This window comes from Mustela nivalis (assembly GCF_964662115.1).
Source record: "Mustela nivalis genome assembly, chromosome: X".
Lineage (NCBI taxonomy): Eukaryota > Metazoa > Chordata > Mammalia > Carnivora > Mustelidae > Mustela > Mustela nivalis.
The window spans coordinates 117,939,013-117,961,621 of record NC_139040.1 but is presented as its reverse complement, the minus strand read 5'-3'; the positions used below and the strand labels follow the sequence as shown (position 1 = coordinate 117,961,621).

The following is a 22,609-nucleotide window of genomic DNA, read 5'->3' as shown; positions in this document are numbered from 1 at the left end:
CTTTTGTAGTTTTATTTCTTTTATTTTTTTTATTTTTATTTTTTAAGATTTTTTATTTATTTATTTGACAGAGAGAGATCACAAGCAGGCAGAGAGAGAGGAGGAAGCAGGCTCCCTGCCGAGCAGAGAGCCCGATGCGGGACTCGATCCCAGGACCCTGAGATCATGACCCAAGCCGAAGGCAGCGGCTTAACTCACTGAGCCACCCAGGTGCCCCAATTTCTTTTATTTTTTTTAAAGATTTTATTTATTTATTTTACAGAGATCACAAGTAGTCAGAGAGGCAGGCGGTGGTGGTGGGGGGGAAGCAGGCTCCCCGCTGAGCAGAGAGCCCAATGCGGGGCTCGATCCCAGGACTCTGAGATCATGATCTGAGCTGAAGGCAGAGGCTTAACCACTGAGCTACCCAGGTGCCCCTGTAGTTTTATTTCTAAATAATTTTCAGCTTAAGACTTTTTTGTGCTGCTGGTAATAATGAAAAGCAGAACATAACTGTCCAATAATAGGAATTTAATTGGAGAGCTCCAAATGCCCCCTCCAAAAGATTAGAGTTATTTTTTTTAAGTAGGCTCCACACCCAACGTGGGGTTTGAACTTACAACCCCAAGATCAAGAGTCACATGCTCCACCAACTGAGTCAGCCAGGTGCCCCAGATTAGAGTTATTTTTATTTTCCCCACTTCATGGGCATTGCACAGGCATTACTAAAAAAAAATAAAGAAATACAGAGAAGCAAAAGAACAAGAACTCCCAAAATACCATTCTTCCAGAGAAAATGCCTTCTATCTATCCAAATGCTTTCCTATGCATGGAATACAGATCCATCTAACTGCTAGATAGTTTTATACTCTCCAGAATAAGAACAGTTGTGACTTAAAAGAGCCATCTACCACTTGTTTAATTTTTCATTAAAAATATATCTATTTGAGGGGCGCCTGGGTGGCTCAGTGGGTTAAGCCGCTGCCTTCGGCTCAGGTCATGATCTCAGGGTCCTGGGATCGAGTCCCGCATCGGGCTCTCTGCTCAGCAGGGAGCCTGCTTCCTCCTCTCTCTCTCTGCCTGCCTCTCTGCCTACTTGTGATTCTCTCTGTCAAATAAATAAATAAAATCTTAAAAAAAAAATTAAAAAAAAATATATCTATTTGAGTATCTATTAAAGGCCAAGTATTCTGCTAGACATTGGGTATTCAGCAGTGAACAAGATAGAAATGAACTCTGACCTCATGAAGCTTTCAGCCCAGTGAGGGAGAAACAAAGAATCAATTACAAAGCAAACAGTTAAAAGTCTTTGATGGGATGAATAAAGACATATAGCTAGAGGAGCACAAAGAGACACCTGACCTGAACAGGATGGGGTGGCTTAGAAGTGACTTCTTTAGAGGAATGTGAGACCTGAAGGATGAATTGTAGATAGATTATAGAGAAGGGGGAAGGAAACAGAGCAATTCAGGGAGCTAGAGCGGAGTGTGATTAGAGGAAATCCGTCAGGGATGAGAACGTGTCACAATTAAGGAACTGAAAGGAGTGCAGTGAGGCTGTAATAAAAACAAGTAGAACATGGCAGCAGATAAATGGGAAGGTGAGAAGGGACTAGACCATGAAGGCCCCTGTAAACTACATTAGCAAATCTGGTCTTTGTATGGAGGTAAGAAATTATTTAAAGCAAGGGAATGACACAGTCAGGTTTGTACTTTAGAGAGCTTACCCTCACTAAGTGTGGAGGAAAATGGATTGGAGGGTGCAAGCCTGAAGACTCCAATTTGAGACTGGCAGGAGATGATGGCTTCAGGCTAGTATAAGAGACGGAGAAATATGGATGGTCTGAGCTACTTAAGAGAAAGAAGCAACAGAACCTGGTGGTTGACTGGTACTGGGAACTGAAGAGATGTTATTCCAAGTACTCCTTTGCTATTATTTAATTTCTTATTTTTAGTTTTCATTAACAGCAAAGAACAGGAATAAGCTACTGAACAGAGTGAAACAACTAAGAGCTCCCCTTCCAAATTCTTAAAGTGAGAAAATATGCTTCAAGTACATAAAAAGTTGCAAAACTGCCCAGGGGCACAACAAAACTCTCTTCCTTCCGTAAGTCTCATCACTCTGTTCAGATAAACTCATTCGTATTCATGTCTTTGGCTTCTACAGATGGTGACTCCGAACTCCACTGTCCACCCAAAACTTCTCTCCTAAGATCTGCATCAATATAGCCAGTTGCCTAATGGACATACATCTCTTACTTATACACCACAGTCGCATTTCAAATTCGTAAAGTCCAAATCTGTAATTATCATGCCTCTCAAAACTACTTCTTTTGTATCCCACATCTTGGTGAAAGAACACCACTATAACTCATTTCCCTACGGTGGATATGTGGACTACATGCTTACTATCTGCTTCCCCCTTGCTTCTTTTTATCTTTAAAGATTTATTTATTTATTTTCACACACACACACACACACACACACACACAAAATCTCAAGCAGACTCCATGCTCAGCATGGAGCCCAGTGTGGGGCTTGATCTGACAACCCTGAGTTCATAACCCGAGCCAAAACCAAGAGTCAGACGCTTAATCAACTGTGCCATTCAAGTGCCCCTCCCCTGCTTCTTATCCCCATTTAACCACTGAGTCTATTTTGCCCCCTAAATTTCTCTTTAATTTAGCTCAAATCTTGCTACTACTGCTCTAGTCTAGGTCTTCATCATTTGTGACCTGAAATACAGTAAAACCTTATAAGTAAAACCCTTAATATTAGGTCAGTGAGGACTGAATGAAAAAATATAGGTATTAAGTATTAGCATAGACCTTGGCACGTAAGTGCCCAGTGAATTGTAGTGATGGTCCTGTTCTTCTCAAAGCCACATATGAAACATACGGCCCATATGACTAATGACATTCACATGTGCAACTTGCTCTTGAGGGAACACATCAGAGTGATAGAACCCTCACTTCCGACTTTGTGCGTATTCACTGTACCATATAAAGCTTATCTCAGGTCTTAACTGGACAAATTTGCAGAAGTTATCAGTAATAACGTGATATTTATAAGAAAGGCTGTGAGTTAGATCCAATTTTTTGTGCTCTATTTTTTATCTCATCCTCACCTTTCTCTTTCATTCAAAAAAACATACTGGAATCAAGTCAATGAGAGCCAAATTATCGAAATTAAAGCAAGTCAAGGTTATCTCTATAATTTATTTAAAAAGGAGGCAATGGGTAAGCTTTGATACTTTATACAGTGACATTACTTAATATGTCTCACAACTGATCATGACAATTTCTGGCAGACTCCAGAGATCAGAATTACTCTCTATAGAACAAACTTGAAAAAGGAAACTCTGATCATTACAACGCTTAATACTTTTCAGCAATTCTCTAATACCTAGAATAAACCTGAAACCCTGAGCATGATCTGCAAAGCCTTTTATAATCTGGGTTCATCAGCTACCTTCTCACGTGTACCCCGTGCTAGGCACAACAAACTGTGCACAGCAACCTGGAAGCATTCTGCCATTTGCAGGCTGGCCTGACCACAAATAGCATGTGCTGCTCCTGCAGCCTGGGATGGAATACATCCTTCTGCTCCCTAAAGCTGCCAGGAAAATCCCCTCACTGCTTCTGGAAAGCTTTCTTGGAAATCTTTCTGACTGAGCACCATCTGTAAACTTCTTTAACACAAAAAAATGTACCACTGTAACAGCACATGTGACACTGTGCTGTATACTTCTGGCCATCTCCCAACTAGACCATGAGCTTCCTGATATCAGGAATTCTATCTCAGTCACATCTTTTGATCCCTGGACCTTCACATTTTAAGCATGCTGTAAATGTTGAACACATGGACTAAAAAGAAATCCCAGAAAAAAAAATGAATCATCTGGTTTAAGAAATAATTGTTAAAAAAAGGGAAAGGCTAACACTTCATTTTAAATCAGTTATAAAGCCAAGTATCATCTATGCAGACATTAAATTAGTTAACTGAGGCTTCATCTCTATGCCAAAAGAATCAACCTATGTTTTTGACGTACCCTATTTACTTATGTGATCATCTCAACTCAGGCTTCCACCTCTAAGAGAAATCAGCAAGCACGTTTACCAGTATGTATCTTCTTTATCTCCTCTATGTTTTTCTTATTCGGGAGAGGAAAACTGCTCTTCTTTTTCTTTCTAATTTTTAAAATTTTCCCTCTTGATTTTAAAAGAGCATTTTCTATGAATAAAGTAAAACTAGAGCAGAGTTGGAAAGCAAGTCTGCCAGAGTATGGCAGATCTTCCAGTGAGAAAGGCTTTTCAAATGGATTTCAAGAAGACACTATAAAACCATACTACTGTTTATTGTGAAAAAGATGAGACCCTTTTCTATATAATATGAACCAAAAATAGAACATGGTGCAGTTATTCTAGGGAATAAGGGCTTTGGGACCAACTGCTTAGTTCAAAGCATCCACATGCTCCTGGTATGTAACTATGGACAAATTCACACAAAAATTCTAGCCTTGCTTTTCTTCTGTGAAATGGGGATACTACCACATATTTTACAGGGTTTGGAAGAGGATTAAATGGGATGATTTAGGTGAGGTGCAGTGTGAGGCACAAAAAAGCCACAAAAATCATGAAGATTACCACCATTATCATCATTCTTCTTCTTCTTTTTTAAAATTTTATTTATTTGTTAGAGTGAGAGAGAGAGAGCACAGTCAGGCAGAGTGGCAGGCAGAAGCAGAGGCTCCCCATGAAGCAAGAAGCCCGATGCAGGACTCAATCCCAGGATACTGGGATCATGACCTGAGCCAAAGGCAGCCGCTCAACCAACTGATCCACCTGGGCATCCCATCATTCTTCTTATTACTATTATTTTGGTTAAAAGGTTTATATTTTTTTATTCCAAATTTTTATTTAAAGTCTAGTTCATAACATACAGAGTAATATTGGTTTCAGGAACAGAATTCAGCGATTCATCACTTACATATAATACCCAGTGCTCACTCCAACAAGTGTACTCCTTAATACCCACCTCCCATCGAGCCCATCCCCCACCCATCCCTCCATCAACCCTGAGTTTGTTCTCTATCATTAAGAGTCTCTTATATTGTGGAAAGAGCCGAGATGCCCTTCAACAGATGAATGGATAAAGAAGATGTGGTCCACATATACAGTGGAGTATTACTCAGCCATCAGAAAGGATGAATACTTAACTTTTCCATCAACATGGATGGAACTGGTGGAGATTACGCTAAGAGAAATAAGCCAGGCAGAGAAAGTCAATCATCATATGGTTTCACTTATTTGTGGAAAATAAGGAATAGCATGGAGGACATTAGGAGAAGAAAGAGAAAAATGAAGGGGGGAAATCAGATGGGGAGATGAAGCATGAGAGACTATGGACTCCAGGAAAGAAACTGAGGGTTTCAGAGGGGAGGGAGATCGGAAATGGGTCAGCCTGGTGACAGGTACTAAGGAGGGCATGTATTAATGGAGGACTGGATGTTATATGCAAACAACGAATCATGGAAAACTACATCAAAAACTAATGATGTACTTGGGGCGCCTGGGTGGCTCAGTGGGTTAAAGCCTCTGCCTTCAGCTCAGGTCATGATCCCAGGGTCCTGGGATAGAGCCCCACATCGGGCTCTCTGCTCAGCAGGGAGCCTGCTTCCTCCTCTCTCTCTCTGCCTGCCTCTCTGCCTACTTCTGATCTGTCAAATAAATAAATAAAATCTTTAAAAAAAAACAACTAATGATGTACTGTACGGTAACTAACATAACAACAAAAAAAAAGAGTTTCTTATACCACCATTATTATTATTATTATTTTTTTTTTTTAAAGATTTTCTTTATTTATTTGACAGAGCTCACAAGTAGGCAGAGAGGCAGGCAGAGAGACAGAGAGAGAGAGAGAGGGAATCAGGCTTCCTGTGGAGCAGAGAGCCCGATGCGGGGCTCGATCCCAGCACCCTGAGATCATGACCCGAGCTGAAGGCAGCAGCCCAAACCACTGAGCTACACAGGCGCCCCTACCACCATTATTATTCATCATGCTTGTCAGTAAGTAGTTTTAGATGTATAGATAATAAAACCAAACCAATACCTTCTGGGAAACAAAACAATAGGTCCATTTTTGAGTTCAAGTTATCTGGTAACATCACTTTAAAATAATACTTTATAAACAAAAGTATGTAACTGATTATTTTTTCTTACCAGGGATTATAAGAAATTATTTTCTAAGAAGCTTATAATAGGAAGCCATACTTACCTTTGCTGTGTCCGAAACAGAATTCCAGTAACCACCACTGAGTGAGAATTTTCCGCTGCCTATCCGTGCTAATATTTCCTCTGGTGTATCATCAGGGCCATTTGCAAATGGAGTGTAACTAGTTTATAATGAAATTAAAATGTTAATGAATAAAATTTCTTTTTTTGGTTGGTAATCTTCACATTTATTTGCAGTGTTCAAGAGTACTCCAGTTAATTTAATTAATGTAATATTTCATTAAAATTTCCTAAAGTGAAAAATATCAACATCATGAAGCACCATAAAGCACCAGGTCAAGGTATAAGCTATGAAATATCAATTAGACTTAATGTATGATAATATAAATATTTTAAGATATGACACATTAGAATAGACTGTTTAAAAATAGTGTATGTTTATACATACACTATAAGAGTACAGAAGAGATATGGAAAAAAATCAAGTTAAGACCTTAAGACATTATCAAATGGTACATTAAAGAAAGCCAGTAATGATACAGTTATAAATGTGGTACATATACATAGAGAGATATACACACACAGGATTATTAGATAATATGAGAAAACATGAAAAGAAAGATAGTACAACAGAGAGATTAAAAATATAGAACAGAATATTGATGAATAAATGCTGATTACAATATATGGTCCACTCACCCAGTAAGCATTGTATAGAGGAGGACACCAAGACTCCATATATCACAAGCAGCATCATAGCCTTGTCGTTTTAAAACCTAAAAAAAGCAAAAGGTAGTATTAACACATTACTGTTTAGAGAACTGAATAGGCTATGAACTGTACTATTTTCTAAATCAATGTATTTAAGAAAAACCTAAGCAGAACATGATTAACAAGCAAGGCAATATATTAATACTATTCTACAACTAATAATTCATTCATATGTATATGAATATATATTTACATACATATATATTTGATTTTGGTATTTGAATTAGCATTTGTTGAGTGATGCTATGGCATATAGAAGACTATAAAATAAAATGAAATTAAGTTTCTTTTTCTCCAAACTGCTTCCCTCTAAGTTTCTTCTTAATTTTTTTTATTATTATTTTTTAAAATTTTATTTATTTATTTGACAGAGAGATCACAAGTAGGCAGAGAGGCAGGCAGAGAGAGAGAGAGAGAGAGAGAGAGAGAGAGGAGGAAGCAGGCTCCCCGCTGAGCAGAGAGCCCGAAGTGGGACTCGATCCCAGGACCCTGAGATCATGACCCAAGCCGAAGGCAGCGGCATAACCCACTGAGCCACCCAGGCGCCCCTAAGTTTCTTCTTTAAATGAATTTATATTCATTTTTGTATGAGGCTGCAGGAGTGGTTACATAAAACATTACTTTTAGGAATATATATAAAAGTACAAATAATATAATGCAAAATTATACTTTTACATATAAAAATATGATTCACTCGAGCATTTAGTAATCACCAATTATTATCCGGCATGAAGAGTGATAAATATAAAACACTCTTGTTTCCTCAAGAAAATTAGAATATGGCAGGGGAAATAAACATACATATAGTTAATAATTCAACATGGTAAGTATTATAACAAAATTATGCCTAAAGTATTATAGGCATAAAGATGAGGAAACCATTCATTCATTTTGTTTTTAAAGATTTATTTATTTATTTTAGAATGAGAGGGAGAGCAAGAGCAAGAACAGGGCGGGAGAAGGGCAAGAGAATCTCAAGCAGACTACCCGCTGAACATGGAGACTGACATGGGACTTGATCCTATGACCTTGAGAAAATGACTTGAACTGAAGTCAACAGTCAGATGCTTAACCGACTGAGCTGCCCAGGTGCCACAATTCATTTTTGATATGGGGAGAGAAGGAAGACTATGGGACAGCCTGCTGGTACTGGGCCTATAAGTAAGAATTCAGGAAGCAAACAGAGGAGGTGGGGGAGAGCAGGGGACACTCAAAGGGCAGAGGCAAGAGAGCAGAACATGCTTAAAGACAGGCAAGGATTCAGTGTGGCCAGATGTCCAGGTAGGGGATACCAGAGAGAACGAAGAAGGGCTTTTACAGATATCTTAAGGATTTAAAAGGTTTTTCCCATAGGCAATCTGTGGTCACTGATACATTAAACAGGGCAATGAAATAGGTAGACATGTACACCAAAAGAGTAACTCCAGGTATAGAGGAAATGCTGGCAAGCAGACAGACTGGAAACAAGGTCGTCTGATAGGATGCAATTTGTAGCAAACTAAGTGAAAGGCTATGAGGAACCACACTAAGGCAGGACATGGAAAGGAAAAGACGTCATGATAAAACAGGAAGGACTTAGAGATGCGATGTATGGGTAAGGGAAAAGGGGTCTAAACTATTTAGGAATCAGAATGGAAAGGGTTTGGTGACTGACAGGATGTAGAGAAATGATGGAGAAGGAGCATTTCAGGAGGACTTCCAAGTTTTAATTTGAATGACTAAGTGGTGATTAAAAGGTCAAGTCTAGGGAGAGTTTAATCATAGAAGATTTCCCGAAGAACATGAATTTAGAGGCTCTGAAGCAAAAAAGGTCTTGAAGCAAAAAAATTTGAAACAAAAAACATTAGGTTTTGAAGCAAAAAACATTCCAACATGCCAAGGCAAAACAGCTACATGGAGATTTCAAGAAGCAGATTGCTTGTCTGAAGCAAGAAGCCCTCTTGAGGAATAATAATGAGATGGCTAGATGAACTGACCATGCTTGGACATCCATATGTGTCAGAAGCTGTGGATATGTGGACAAAGAAGCAAAAAGTCTGTCCCTCATTAGTTCTAGTCCCACCAGGAGAACAGGTGCAAGTAGTCTTTTAAAAAGTATTACTTTACATCTCAGAAGTAACAAGATTACAAAAAGTTTGGAAAATAGAGGGGAAATGGAGCTCTACAATCCAATGACATCCTAACCTTACCAACTGTTACCATTGTTTGGTGAAGTATCTAATGATAAAATCATAGACTTTGTAGCCATGTTGCCTGGGCTCAAATCTCAATCTGACCTCAGATGACATAACCTCTCATTGTGCACCTGGTTTCTTGCAAAATTCAAGTAAAAGGTCTCATTTCACATAAGAGAAAAAATTATTATATGTAAATGCTATTTGTGAGGATGAAATCAGCTAATTCAATGACTGGCACATAAGCCCTATATTAGGGTTAACTCTTATTTTTTTTTTTTAAGATTTTATTTATTTATTTGACAGAGAGAGATCACAAGTAGGCAGAGAGGCAGGCAGAGAGAGAGAGAGAGAGAGAGGAGGAAGCAGGCTCCCTGCCGAGCAGAGAGCCCGATGTGGGACTCGATCCCAGGACCCTGGGATCATGACCCGAGCCGAAGGCAGCGGCCTAACCCACTGAGCCACCCAGGCGCCCAACTCTTATTTTTTATTACATAGTTCAGTCACATTTAAAAAAAAGATTTTATTTATTTATTTGACAGAGAGAGAGAGAGAGAGAGCGAGAGCAAGAGGGAACACAAGCAGGGGGAAGTGGGAGAGGGAGAAGCAGGCTTCCTGCTGAGCAGGGAGCCCAATGCGGGACTCATCCAAGGACCGTGGGATGACGACCCAAGCAGAAGGCAGACACTTAACGACTGAGCCACCCAGGTGGCCCCACAATTACATCTTTTTTTTAACACGGTGATAATAAACATGCATGAAATCTTGAGGGTAAAGCAGTGGACTTTAGATTTGCTACAATGGGGAACCAAAATTTCTTAGGAAAAGAAGCAACATGATCAAAGCAGTGCTTGAAGACTTCAGTAACTCTATAGCTCTTCCGTAGAATGATCACAGAAGGAGAGAGGGAACAGGGTGCAGCTAGGCTGTGGCAGTCACTTGGGCTGTGGTGAAAGAAGCGAGGCTAGGATGGCAGTTCTGTGAAAGGAAGAACCTCAAACTGGTTTTAGGGGATAACAGAGATGGTACCTAGTTATGTAGCTAAAGACAAGAAGAGATCATGATGTTTTAGCCTCAGAAATACAGGAAGATGGTAACAAAATCAGGAAATTAGAAGAATATTAGGAAAGGATGAGAATAAACTAGTTTCCATTTAATTCCATGTGCTCACAGGCCCCAAAGTGTCAATGATAGCAGACCGCTACAGATGTGTGATTATGCAGAAAGACAGAAGGCAGAGCAAAAAAAGGACTGTAGTGGACTAAGTAGTAGGGGACCGAAGACAGGATTTATTACCATCAGAAGAAAAAGAGCTGACATTTTAATTATTTGTTCAGTAGGTCTTCAATGAAACAACTATTAACCACTCTATATTAAACACAGCAGGGGTGCCTGGGTGGCTCAGTCATCAAGCCGTCTGCCTTTGGCTCAGGTCATGACCTCAGAGTCCTGGGATTGAGCCCCGCATCAGGCTCCCTGCTTGGTAGGAAGCCTGCTTCTCCTTCTCCCACTTCCCCTGCTTCTGTTACCTCTCTCACTGTGTCTCTTTCTGTCAAATAAATACAATCTTTAAAAAATTAAATACACACAGCAAATGAGTTTTTAAATATACTAAAATACTGGAAGCAAATAATTCACGATTACCTCTGGTGCAACAAAATTTGCAGTATAACAAGGAGTCATGAGAAGACCGTTTTCTGCTCTTAGCTGTTTGGCAAAGCCAAAATCACAAATTCGAATAGATTCTGGATTGCCAGATTCATCCACATAAAGAATGTTGCTAGGTTTCAAGTCTCTGTGAACCACCTAATTGAAATACAAATTAAAGAGGTACATTAACAATACATTTCCATTACGGAATACTCTTTATTCGCAAAATGTCAAGTGACGTACTTAAGACGAATGCTGACCTTTAAATTATCTCATTTTAAAATGCTGATAATGTAAGTTTAACTCTCTAGCATAGAACTGGGGCAAGGACAGGAGGAAGAAAAAAAAAACAGTATGTACGTCCTTCCTCTTTGTCCAATTGAGCAGTCAAAACTAGAAGTCAAGAAGCTCTAGGATGAAATGATTATATTCCACTTGTTAGCTTCTGAGAGCAAGGACAAACAAAGTAAGAATAATGTATTGAAAATAAATTCCTTAAGAAGTAAGCTCTTAATTTCCTTTTATAATTGAATACAACCCATGATTCTCTGGTTCTGCGTCTAAATTTGCAATGGACCCAGTTCTCAAGAGTCTGGAGTGGCCTAGCAAAAACGGTGATAGGTCTTCTAGGTCAGAGGACCTTGCTTACTTTTTCTTGGGAAGCATAAGAATTTAATATAAACAAGTCAGGTTTTCAAAGTATCACTTCAAGCTCAGTGGGAGAAATTTATGTAGAGGAGTAACAGCAGAATAAGCTAGTAATAGTTATTCTCCATTAATGCATAAAGTAACATCAACCTTTGTAATTTTAGTTCAAACATTAAGAAAAGGTTTTAAAAAAAGGAAAAGGTAAAGGGGTGTGTGTGTGTGCGTGTGTGTGTGTGTGTGTATAAAATGTTAAAAAGACTTACCCCTTGTGCGTGAAGATATTCAACAGTTTTGGTTATAGTAAACAGGACAGCGCTGGCCTCTCTTTCAGAGAAAAATTTCTGTCTAAGAATTTTATCCAGCAATTCACCCCCTTTCATAAGTTCTGTCACTACATACACATATTTTCCATCATCATATACCTGTAAAATTCGACATCAAAATGTAAAAAATTATTCGAAGCTTTACATGTGCTCAGAATAAAGTTTAGCATATTCAAGAGAAATTAAAACTCATTTTATAGTCAAGGAAAATTTTACTTATCACAACCAATAGATGGTATAAAATCTGCCAAACCATTTTATACATATAAGAATATTAAAATACAAATTGATTAGATTGGATGTCAGGAAAATAAGCTGTAATTTCCTTCTATGAAACATAAGTCATGGCAATCAAAGTAACTATGGGCAACGTATATCAAAGGGCACTGAATTTTTTCTCTGAGGGTTTGTTTCTCTTGATCTTTCTATCTACTGATGACAGCAGGGATTGGTATAAAGACACATGCCTGTAACTTTCCTGGAACTCCTACAATTGTAGAACTGTATTTACATATGCAGTACAATGAATTATCCTGGTTTTGATTAAACTGAAAGACAAGTTGTGGCAAGAATTAAGTAGGAAGATTAAGTAGCAAAAATTCCATCTAACCACACAGAAGCATGCCGTTTACTCCTCATGTAGAAATAGAATGCTCCTTGTAATTCTGATTTGTACTCCCAGCAATCCCAAACTGAAACGACCCTTCAGTAAACTTCAGTTCCTTTTATTCCCCTTCACCACAGGGTTACTGCACACTTTCATTTAGTTCCATAAGAGGTACCATGTGCTGGGGCCCCCCAAAATGGAGAAAACAAGGTACCCCTCCTCAATGTTTTTATTCTAGTAGAGAGAAAGATAGAAACAAGAGTTAAAAAGTCAAAGATGCTATAATAAAAGTCGGGAAATTTTTAGAGACTTTGGAATTTGAAATGAAGGAAAGAGGAAAGATGCGAAAAACAGTGACAGCTTAGGGAGTTTGTAAGGCAAAGATGAAAATATTTTCTATACCTTCTTTTTGGTTTACTTGGATTCTTGCAGGTTATATCCAAGAGTCACTTAAGTTACACAGCTTCACATTTAATGGGACTAAGCTAACATTCTCCTTCTTTTTTTTTTTTTTTAAGATTTTATTTATTTATTTGACAGAAAGATCACAAGTAGGCAGAGAGCGGGATGTGGGGCTCGATCCCAGGACTCTGAGATCATGACCTGAGCTGAAGGCAGAAGCCCAACCCACTGAGCCACCCAGGCGCCCCTAACATTCTCCTTCTAACAGTGAACAGCAATAAATTAAACTGAGGAAATTAGGAGTTTTGGTTATGAAGAAGGGAGAGTAAACTCTGGAATTCACGAAATCTCAAGAGGTGAAAGGTACCTTAAAAGTCCTCTGGCTGAGCTGGCCACAGGACATGTCAAGTCTACAACACAGATGCAGCCTTTGAGCACTATCAGCAAGAGAAGATTTAATGCTGTCTGGGGAGTTCACACCTTTTCCCAACAGCTCTGTTATGATAAAAACCACAGGTAGCAAGGAGGGGATACCTTACTTGTATGGGGTATGGTGACGCTCAGTACAGGCTTCCTGGAGGAAGTAATGTTTTAGCAAAGTTTTAGATGCATGGTAGTAAGCCAGGCAAAGAAGGGAAGTGGTAGTATTAAATGAGGAAACCCTAAATTCAAAGACAGAACAGCATGAGAAAAGGAGGAAAGTTTAAAGATGCGCACATAGTGGAGCATGGTTGGGGGATGGGGTGGGAGAGGAAGTGTGAAAACCCCTGCAGACAGAGGAAGGCAAGGACTGGAGGTGAGGGGGTATGAACTGTACGCAGAGGAGTAACGTGGTTACGTACAAGTTTTGCTCTCTCTGGCAGTACTGTGTAAGAGTCTGGGGAGTCCATGGAGCATGAGACTAGTCAATCCCTAATTCTATTTAATACACAAATGTTCCAGTAAAGATATTAAAAGCAATAATGTCAGTAACACTTTTCTTAAAGCAAAAGTATAAGAATTAACTACAGAAACAGGTTTTTTTTATTAACTTAAATTATGCTGTATGTGTTGTCCTTCAATTTTTTTAAAAACTTACTCTTATTATTTGTCTAACACATTATATTTGAAAACATTCCAAATGTGAGCTGGACAACTGATTCCAATGATCAAAGTTCAAGAATCTACTACTTACATCCTTTAGAGTAATGATGTTTGGATGCTGTCCATAACGAAGAAGAATTTCAATTTCTTCTGTTGGGTCTCTCTTGCTTTTATCAATAATCTAAAAGGCAAATATTTATCATAAAATCTCATGAACTATAAAGGTCACAAATAGCTACAGACTTTAGGTATTATCTTATATAAATACTGGACATATATATAAGCCATTTATCAATCAGTTTTATTCAAGTACTTGACCAGACTGTCTTATCAAAGTTTAAAAACCAGTCTAAGTTTAGGACTTTCTAAACACTCAAAAGCCTCAAGAAGAGGTACCAAGAACATATCCTTCTTTCCTCCTTGAATATCTTTAAACCCTGGAAAATCAGTCAACTTCTAAGCCCAATCAATACAGATAATTAAAAACAAGGTATATCTATAATACTACCACTAGCGTCTGTTTATTGAATTAACTTTATTTCCTTTAAGAAAATGCTTCAGCGGAATAACCCATTAGTTGTAAGCTACTTATAAAAAATTAATTAACAGCTAAGTAGAACAAGCTTATTTTTGAAGCTATGCAGAAAGCTAAGCAGAAAACCACACCTAGAATTTTACTTGACTAGAGTTAAGTTTAATTATTATAATAAAGCCCTTTAAAATACTAATGTAGCTTTCCAACCCTTTTATGTCAGCAGCTTCTTAAAAATATACCTCTTAATGTTTTAATCTGTTAAAGTAATATTATATCTATTTTTAAAAGGACAAGTTTGGCTTTCATTTTGTCCAAAGGGTAGTCTGAAACAAATTTTGTGACCTTTATATTTTCAATTTTAAAAAAGCTTAGTAATTAATGTATGCAATAAATACTCAAATGCTCCAGCAGTTGAGGAAGAGCTTACAACTCACAGTGCAAGCCAAATGCGCTATCTGAAATAGATTTAGTTGCAAAAACAGTTCTGTATGAGAAGAGGGAATACAAACATTAGGTGTACGCTGTAATCAAATGCAAATGACAGTGTGGAATTACCATAGCAAGTTGTGGACTACCATAGCAAATGGATAATTAAGAGGAAACGTTTATGGAACAGACATCCTAATTCAGGGGAGATGATCCAGGTGCTAGTCTTTTGAAAACTAGAACACACTGGGAGGTGTTACTCCCAGCAACATTCTCTTTGGGATTATGAACATTCTCTTTGATCTGCTAATCTGAGCAGAGCTTATGTCACATTCAGACTTGTGTTTGTAGATCTTAGATTTGTAGTAATTTCAGTAGAAAAAAGTTGTGCTGGGATTGGTTTTATGAATTAAACTTAAGTCACAAGAATCCACAAATAGCTTGAAGATATTCTCAAGGTTTTGGTATACTGCCTCTAGTTTCTGTAATTCAAAGGGGGCCTCATGGCATTTCCGCTTTTCTTCTGATGCGTTTATGGAGGCAAGATACCTCCTTAAACTGCCCATCATGTACATTACTCACCTTCTCTCCTTTCATGTAAGCAATGTGAAAATTCCTATGTACCCCAGATTTCACTATGAGCAATGAGTAGGAGAAGAGCAAATTAACATGCATTTCTATGGTTCATCCTACATCTGATAGAAAGCTGGACACTGATAGTTTTTAAAACAATTACATCCAAGTTTAGAATAGTAATTATCATTTTTTATGTAGGTGTGTGTCTTCCCACATATTTTATACATATATATATATATATATATATATATATATATAATATATTTTTACACAGTGAAATCATAACACATGATAGACAGATGGATGTACGGAAATAATAACAATTAATGCCACTCTCCTACTAACTAAAAATGAGCTACCCACACTTATTGACCAGTTCTAAGGTTCAAAATAGGTTGAAAGCTTTAGATATTACTTAAATTGCTTATATTGGGAGAGCGGTGACTACCATCTCAAGAAATAAAAAGGCAGAGACTTGAATATAGTATTTTTTCACTTACAACTACAGGTTTGTAACTCCAACTTTATCACAGAGCCATGTGATTTGTTTTTTGGCTTAGAAAATTCTTACTGTCATGACACCTGATGAAATTAAAATAGCTAATGATAACAAATTTTTTATAACAGTAGTGGTTTACTTTTATTGGTTCACAGATCCCTTTATATATAAAGGACAGTATGAATATTTTTTTTTTTTTTAAAGATTTTATTTATTTATTTGACAGAGAGAGATGACAAGCAGGCAGAGAGGCAGGCAGAGAGAGAGGAGGAAGCAGGCTCCCTGCTGAGCAGAGAGCCCGATGCGGGGCTCGATCCCAGGACCCTGGGATCATGACCTGAGCCGAAGGCAGCGGCTTAACCCACTGAGCCACCCAGGCGCCCCCAGTATGAATATTTTTGCCAGAAAAATGTAAACACTTAAAATTTGGCATACAATCTTGAGGAATTCCCTGACAGACCACAAATGGGGGACTTTTTAGGGTAAAGGGATGTTACTAAAAATCAGGTCAGATGTAAACTGTATTAATGCCTTCAGCAAACTGGAGGTATGCTACCTTGCCTTTAGTTTACAGGTGAATCTGTGGTTCCAGATTAAGATCGCTGAGGGTTGCTAGGCAGATAATTAAATTTACCTTACCTTTAAAGCAAAACAAAAAACACAACACAACAAAACAAAAAGGCACATTTACCAAAGAAGAAGTGTTTAATTTTAACTGGTACTGACATGTGTGAATAATAACTATTAGAATTGTATTTTATATTGTGATTTAATTTTTTAAAGTAGGTTCCATGCTGGGCGTGGAGCCCAATGTGGGGTTTGAACTCATGAACCTGAGTTCAAGACCAGAGCTGAAATCATGAGTCAGATGCACAACTGACTGAGCCACCCAGGCACCCCAGAGTTGCATTTTAAATCTGAAAAGATTTACCTTCACTGCAAATTCCATGTTTGTAGCTTTATGTATGCATCTCTTGCAAACAGAGTAGGAGCCAACTCCAATATCTTCCTTTACTTCATATCCATCAGTAAACTGAATACTGTTTCTGTGCAACTGCTACAAACACAATTACAAATTGACAGTTTTATAATGACTACGGTATAAATCATTATAGGGGAATATGCTACCCATTACACATTGTTGATGTTAACAACAAATATAAATAAATATAAACAAAATAAAAATGAATCTTTACAGCATTTATTCTTCCACAACTGTGTATTTTTTAAAAAAAATTTTATTTATTCATTTGACAGAGAGAGACATAGCAAGAGAGGGAACACAAGCAGGGGGAGTACAAGAGGGAGAAGCAGGCCTCCCACTGAGTAGGGAGCCCAATTCGGGGCCCAATCCCAGAACCCTGGGATCATGAGCTGAGCCGAAGGCAGCTAGTTAACCGACTGAGCCATCCAGGCATCCCCACAACTGTGTATTTTAGAGGTGCCTACCATAAAATGTACAGCAAGAAATAGGCTTTTTCAAAAGCTCATGTTAAAAAGAAAAAATTGAATATGTACAACAGAAAATGCAGTTACTTGACAAAAGGCGGAAAGTCTTGCCTGTGCCTGAGCCCTGTTCCATTCCCCACATGGTGCGAGGTCTTTGAAGTACTTTTTGCAAATAGGGAGAAGTTTGAAGCTTCTGGTACAGAAGAAAAATATTTAGGAGGATTTAGAATTAGAACATCTGGATTCTTGTCTCAGAGGTCCCTCTGGCAGACCGTGCAACCCTGAACATGTGTTTTCTCAGAGGTTAATGGTGAATACTAAATAAAAATAATGTATTTGAAGGTGATACCTATTATCATCATTGTGGACTACCAGTAGCCATGCCCTCTGTTTCCACCCTCGAGTCAAAGTTTCAATACAACTTCTGCTAGAGAACCTGTTAATGAGTTAAAGATGAATAACACCTGGTAAAATGATGGCTAACAAATTAGTAGTTCCATAAGCAGGCTGGGGGAAGTTGTGCTGTCCTTGGCTATATTGAAAGGAGACCTCCCCCCTGACCAATGCCTATGAACTGTGTTTGGGTTAAAATTTGAAATCTGTAGAATATGTTTGTGATTTCTATGTTAGGTACAGAAGTTATAACTTGAAAACTTAATATACATCACATGCTTGCTACAGTAAACTGAACAAACTGCTTCAATGAACTTTATCTAAAAACCAGTGTTTAAACTGGTTTTCTAGAAAGGAAAGAAGGATGACTAACTCATGAAAAAAAAATTTAGAGCAAAAGCAACTTCATCGTCAAGCAAATTCAAGGACTAATTACTAAACAATCAGTGCTTCAAAGATGTATCTAGTACCCTCTATGACTTGGAAGATGAATTACATTTATCTTTCTATGATACTAGGATGGGAAGAAATAAATCTAATGGTTTGTACTACTTGTGTTCCTCTAATAACATTTATTAGTCCAGTCTCCTGATACAAACACACAGACATCTGGAATCCTGCTTCTGTGGTTTTTACCCTGTGTTCCAACTCTGATAAACACATGGGATAATGAGGTGGGGGACACCCTAAGATAGTACCTATAACCACTTCTTTTAAATAGTAATTGGGGCTCCAAAAGCACAAGGGCACAAAATTTGGAAAATATAAGACTGAAATTCACTTTTCTTTTATAAAGTTTTATTGGCACACAGCATGCTCATTTATTTAGCTATAGTCCATGGCTGCTTTTGTGCTACAGTGACAGAGCTGAGTTGTAATAGAGATCACAAAGCCTCCAAAGCCTCAAATATTTATTAATTGGCCCTTTACAGATCAAGTCTACTGAGCCCTGTTCCAAGCTATCAGGGAATCAGGAGACCTCAGTTCATCACAGCTGACCTGACAGAGGCAGAAGATGAAACAAGTTAGGGCTGATAAACATTATGAGGCATAGGAGGAGAGGGTAGAGACAAGATGGTGATATGTATTTTATTCTTTTGAATATTTTATTTATTTATTAGACAGAGAGTATAGAGTAAGGGAGAGCATGAGCAGGAGGAAGGGCAGAGGGAGAGGGAGAAGCAGATTCCCCACCGAGCAGGGAGCCCAATGTGGTGCTCAATCCCAGGACCCCAGGATCATGACCTAAGCCAAAGGCAGAGGCTTAACCAACTGAGCCACCCAGGCATCCCCCTCCCCCCTTCAAGTTAGAAAGATATCCAGGACTCTGGAGCAGGCAATCTTTTTTTTTTTTTCCCTCAAAGATTTATTACTTACTTATTTTAGTGAGAGAGAAAGAGAAAGAGCAAGAGAGAGAAAGCATGGGTGTGTGCAAGCCGGGGCAGGTGAGGAGTGGAGGGAGACTCTCAAGCTGACTCTGCACTGGGCACACAGCCTGCCAATGGCCCAATCCCATGACCTTGAGATCATGACCTGAGCTGAAATCAAGAGCTGGATGCTTAACCAACTAAGTCACCCAGGCACAGTTTTCTTTTTTTTTAAAATCTCTTTAGAGGCATATGAAAGGAATTTTCAAGATCAATGATATAAAATGTATTTTAAGCCACCCACTTAAAATCAGCAGATAAATCTAATTATTCACACAGTGAACTATTTCTTAAAACAATTCAAATTTTAAATTATACATTCACTCACCTGCACAATTGAATGCACACCAACTGTCTGCATAGCTTGGCTTTCATCATCTGAGGTGATAGCAACAAAACTAAATCCCCGAAAAAGCTGATGTGCATTAGCACTAGGTGGAATGCCAGGTGAATCTGAAAAAAATAATATGTTACTAAGAAGGTAATACTCTAAAGCTAATTAAAGGAAGAACTGTTGACAGTATGACCTTTCTCACTTATTCTGGAATTCCACTTCTTAGGCATCCAGGGCTTCCAGGATAACTCAGTGAAAACTCTCAGCTTTGTCCTGATGGCTTATTGGTATCACAACTCTAACATCCTATCTCCTCTGAGCCCCCCAAATAGCTAATTCATTGTAGAATATAATAAATCAATAAATTACTAGGTTAATGTTATTCTAAATTAGCACTGTCTCATAGAATTCCCTGTAGTGATGGAAATTTTCTTTACCTGTGCTGTCCAATATGGTAGCCAGTAGCCACATGCAGCTCTCAAGCATCTGAAATGTGGTTTAGTGTGACTGAGAAACAAAATTTTATTTTTATTTATTTTTAAAAAAAAAATTTTAATTTATTTGACATACATAGAGAGATCACAAGTAGGCAGAGAGACAGGCAGAGAGAGGCGGAGAAGGAGGCTCCCTACTGAGCAGAGAGCCTGATGTGGGGCTCCATCCCAGGACCCTGAGCCGAAGGCAGAGCTTAACCCTCTGAGCCACCCAGGTGCCCCGAGAAAGAAAATTTTATATTTTAATTAATTTAAATCGAAATAACCATATATGGCTAGTGGCTACCATATTAAACAGTGCAACCCTACATGATAACCTAACAACGCTATGGCTCCTGGTGAGGGGGAGATACAAGATTCCCCTACAGATAATTTAGGAGAAAGAAATTTAGTCTAGTGATCTCAATATATAAAACATCAGAATCTAGAAATCTAAACTATAAGTTAAAAATTACTATATATATATATATATATATATATATATATATATATATAGTATGTATATATATATATATATAAGGAATAAAAGTAATTTCTGAGGCAATCATGGTATGCAGTCCTTAGAATATATTTTATGACATGACACGTATGGTTACTCAAATTATTTGTGTGGAATCTACTGGCATTAACAAAAATAGAAAAATACTTAAAAATTTAATTACAAAAACAAACAAGACATAACAAATTTGCTATTCATAAATATAAACACAGAACTAAGCATACTAATATTTATAATTACACTATAAAGTCTAGGCACAAGCGAATACCAAACAGGCAATATACTTAAACATCAACTCCACATAAAGTTCTTTTTTAACATCAGCCTGACATTCTCAGCAACAAATACTGGTAAGTGCATTTTAAATCAATGTGACAGTATTATACTGAAGAACTATGCTAAGAGAACCAATCTGGGTAGAATACAATACAGAACTGCTCTCTTTTGACATTTTTCCTCTATTAGGCCAAATTGTAATGAGAAAGCAAAGTAAAACATGACCATATATCATTAATTCTATGCATATCACTGTTCATGTATTTGATAAAATTTTACATATTAATCAAAATTTCTAAGACTGTCTTACCAAAAAATAATAAAATCCATCGATGTTTAACATAAATTATGAGGATATTGACTGGAAAGCTTTATAGTGAGGTTTAAATGACATGCTCTATAGAAAATATATGCAAATACACTTTTTATTTGCTTGTCAATGATAAACCTGGGGTCTGGTACACCTAAATGAGAGAGTACTAGAGTGCAGAACACAAAATTACATGCATACACATACTAATTTAATAAAATACAGATTATCATTTCAAAGATAACTTCTCTAGAAGAGTCATTGTTTATGCAATTTTAGGATAAAGCATGATACAGGATATGAGTCATTTTGAAATGATCACACCTCATGTAAAGTTTATGTTTTGGATTTGAACTTCACAAGTACTTCCAGAATTCTACCTATTATCAGAGTTTTAAAGAGTACTACCTATACCAAAGAGTCTTTCATGTAAAAATAGCTACAGGTAAATGAACGCACAACCAAAGAAATTTTTCACATAAAGAGTATCAAAGTTTAAGGTACAACCTAATTTGCTAAAAGATTTAACAAGGATCTTAACTGCTATAAAATGTTGTAAAGGAGTTACTAATTTTCTAGTTATTGAAGCAGGGATACGGTACACAGGGCAGATATGAGGATAGCATTAGGAGTCATATATATGTGTTACATTTAGGTCTTCACATTTTCTCCTTACCTTTGGGAGTTTTTGCAGTAAACTCAGGATCAAAATAGAATGTATCTTCAGGCCTGCCAGTTGCAGGTTTAAAAGGTGGATGAATTTCTCTTCTGTACAGTTTCTGGTGGAAAAAAAAGAGAGATTTAGACATGCATTAAATACAAAAAAATTCAAGAAAATTTTCATTGTATACTCACATTCCAGTCTATTGTTGAGAAAAATGAATGTCTTTTAATTTCCTCAACTCCATCTGGTCCTGCACCTATCAAAAATTAAATGGTTTAAAACTTTTGATTAAATGGTAATTTTATTTCAAGGAGGAATAGGTAATTTAGTGTTTGTTTTTAATATATGTACTACTATGTCAATTCCACAACAAAAACAAATACCCACCTCCCCCCACTAAAAAATCCCAAAGACCAACAAACACACAAAAGAAACAAATTTATTACAAATTTTACCCAATCTGTTCGCAGGATTTCGTTTGAAAAGCATTCGTAAAAGACTCTGGGCTTCAGGACTCAAAAACTGTGGCATCCCAAGCTTGGCTCTAAATAATAAATCCACATAATAACATTTTATTTTTTGGCAGTATCTGTGTTCTATTTTAAAACTGTTAATCCTTTCTATTTTGAGATAATTGTGGATTTATACTAAGTTGTAAGAAATAATATAGATCCTGTGTACACTTTACCCAGTTTTCTCTAATGGTCACATATGACAAAATCATAGTACACTATCAAAACCAGAATCCTGACTTTGGTACAATCCACTGATCTCCTTCAGACGTCTCCAGTTTTAACTGCACTCACTGTGTTTGTAAGCTTAGTTCTATGCCATTTTACCATATGTATGTATAGGTTG

The 22,609-nt window shown here is 37.5% G+C and overlaps 1 protein-coding gene across 7 annotated transcripts in view; it reads right to left on the bottom strand.

The window, feature by feature from the left end:
• Positions 1-22,609, bottom strand: part of RPS6KA3 (ribosomal protein S6 kinase A3) — a 113,806-nt gene that overhangs the window by 7,140 nt on the left and 84,057 nt on the right. For all 7 annotated transcript variants that reach the window (XM_082718340.1, XM_082718336.1, XM_082718342.1 and 4 more), the window contains 10 exons: positions 22,207-22,295; positions 21,943-22,007; positions 21,764-21,866; positions 19,503-19,627; positions 16,837-16,962; positions 13,961-14,050; positions 11,718-11,876; positions 10,801-10,962; positions 6,911-6,987; positions 6,255-6,372 (listed from right to left, as the gene is read on the bottom strand). In XM_082718340.1, the coding sequence (XP_082574466.1) occupies positions 6,255-6,372; positions 6,911-6,987; positions 10,801-10,962; positions 11,718-11,876; positions 13,961-14,050; positions 16,837-16,962; positions 19,503-19,627; positions 21,764-21,866; positions 21,943-22,007; positions 22,207-22,295 (1,114 nt within the window). The remainder of the gene's footprint in view (positions 1-6,254; positions 6,373-6,910; positions 6,988-10,800; positions 10,963-11,717; positions 11,877-13,960; positions 14,051-16,836; positions 16,963-19,502; positions 19,628-21,763; positions 21,867-21,942; positions 22,008-22,206; positions 22,296-22,609) is intronic.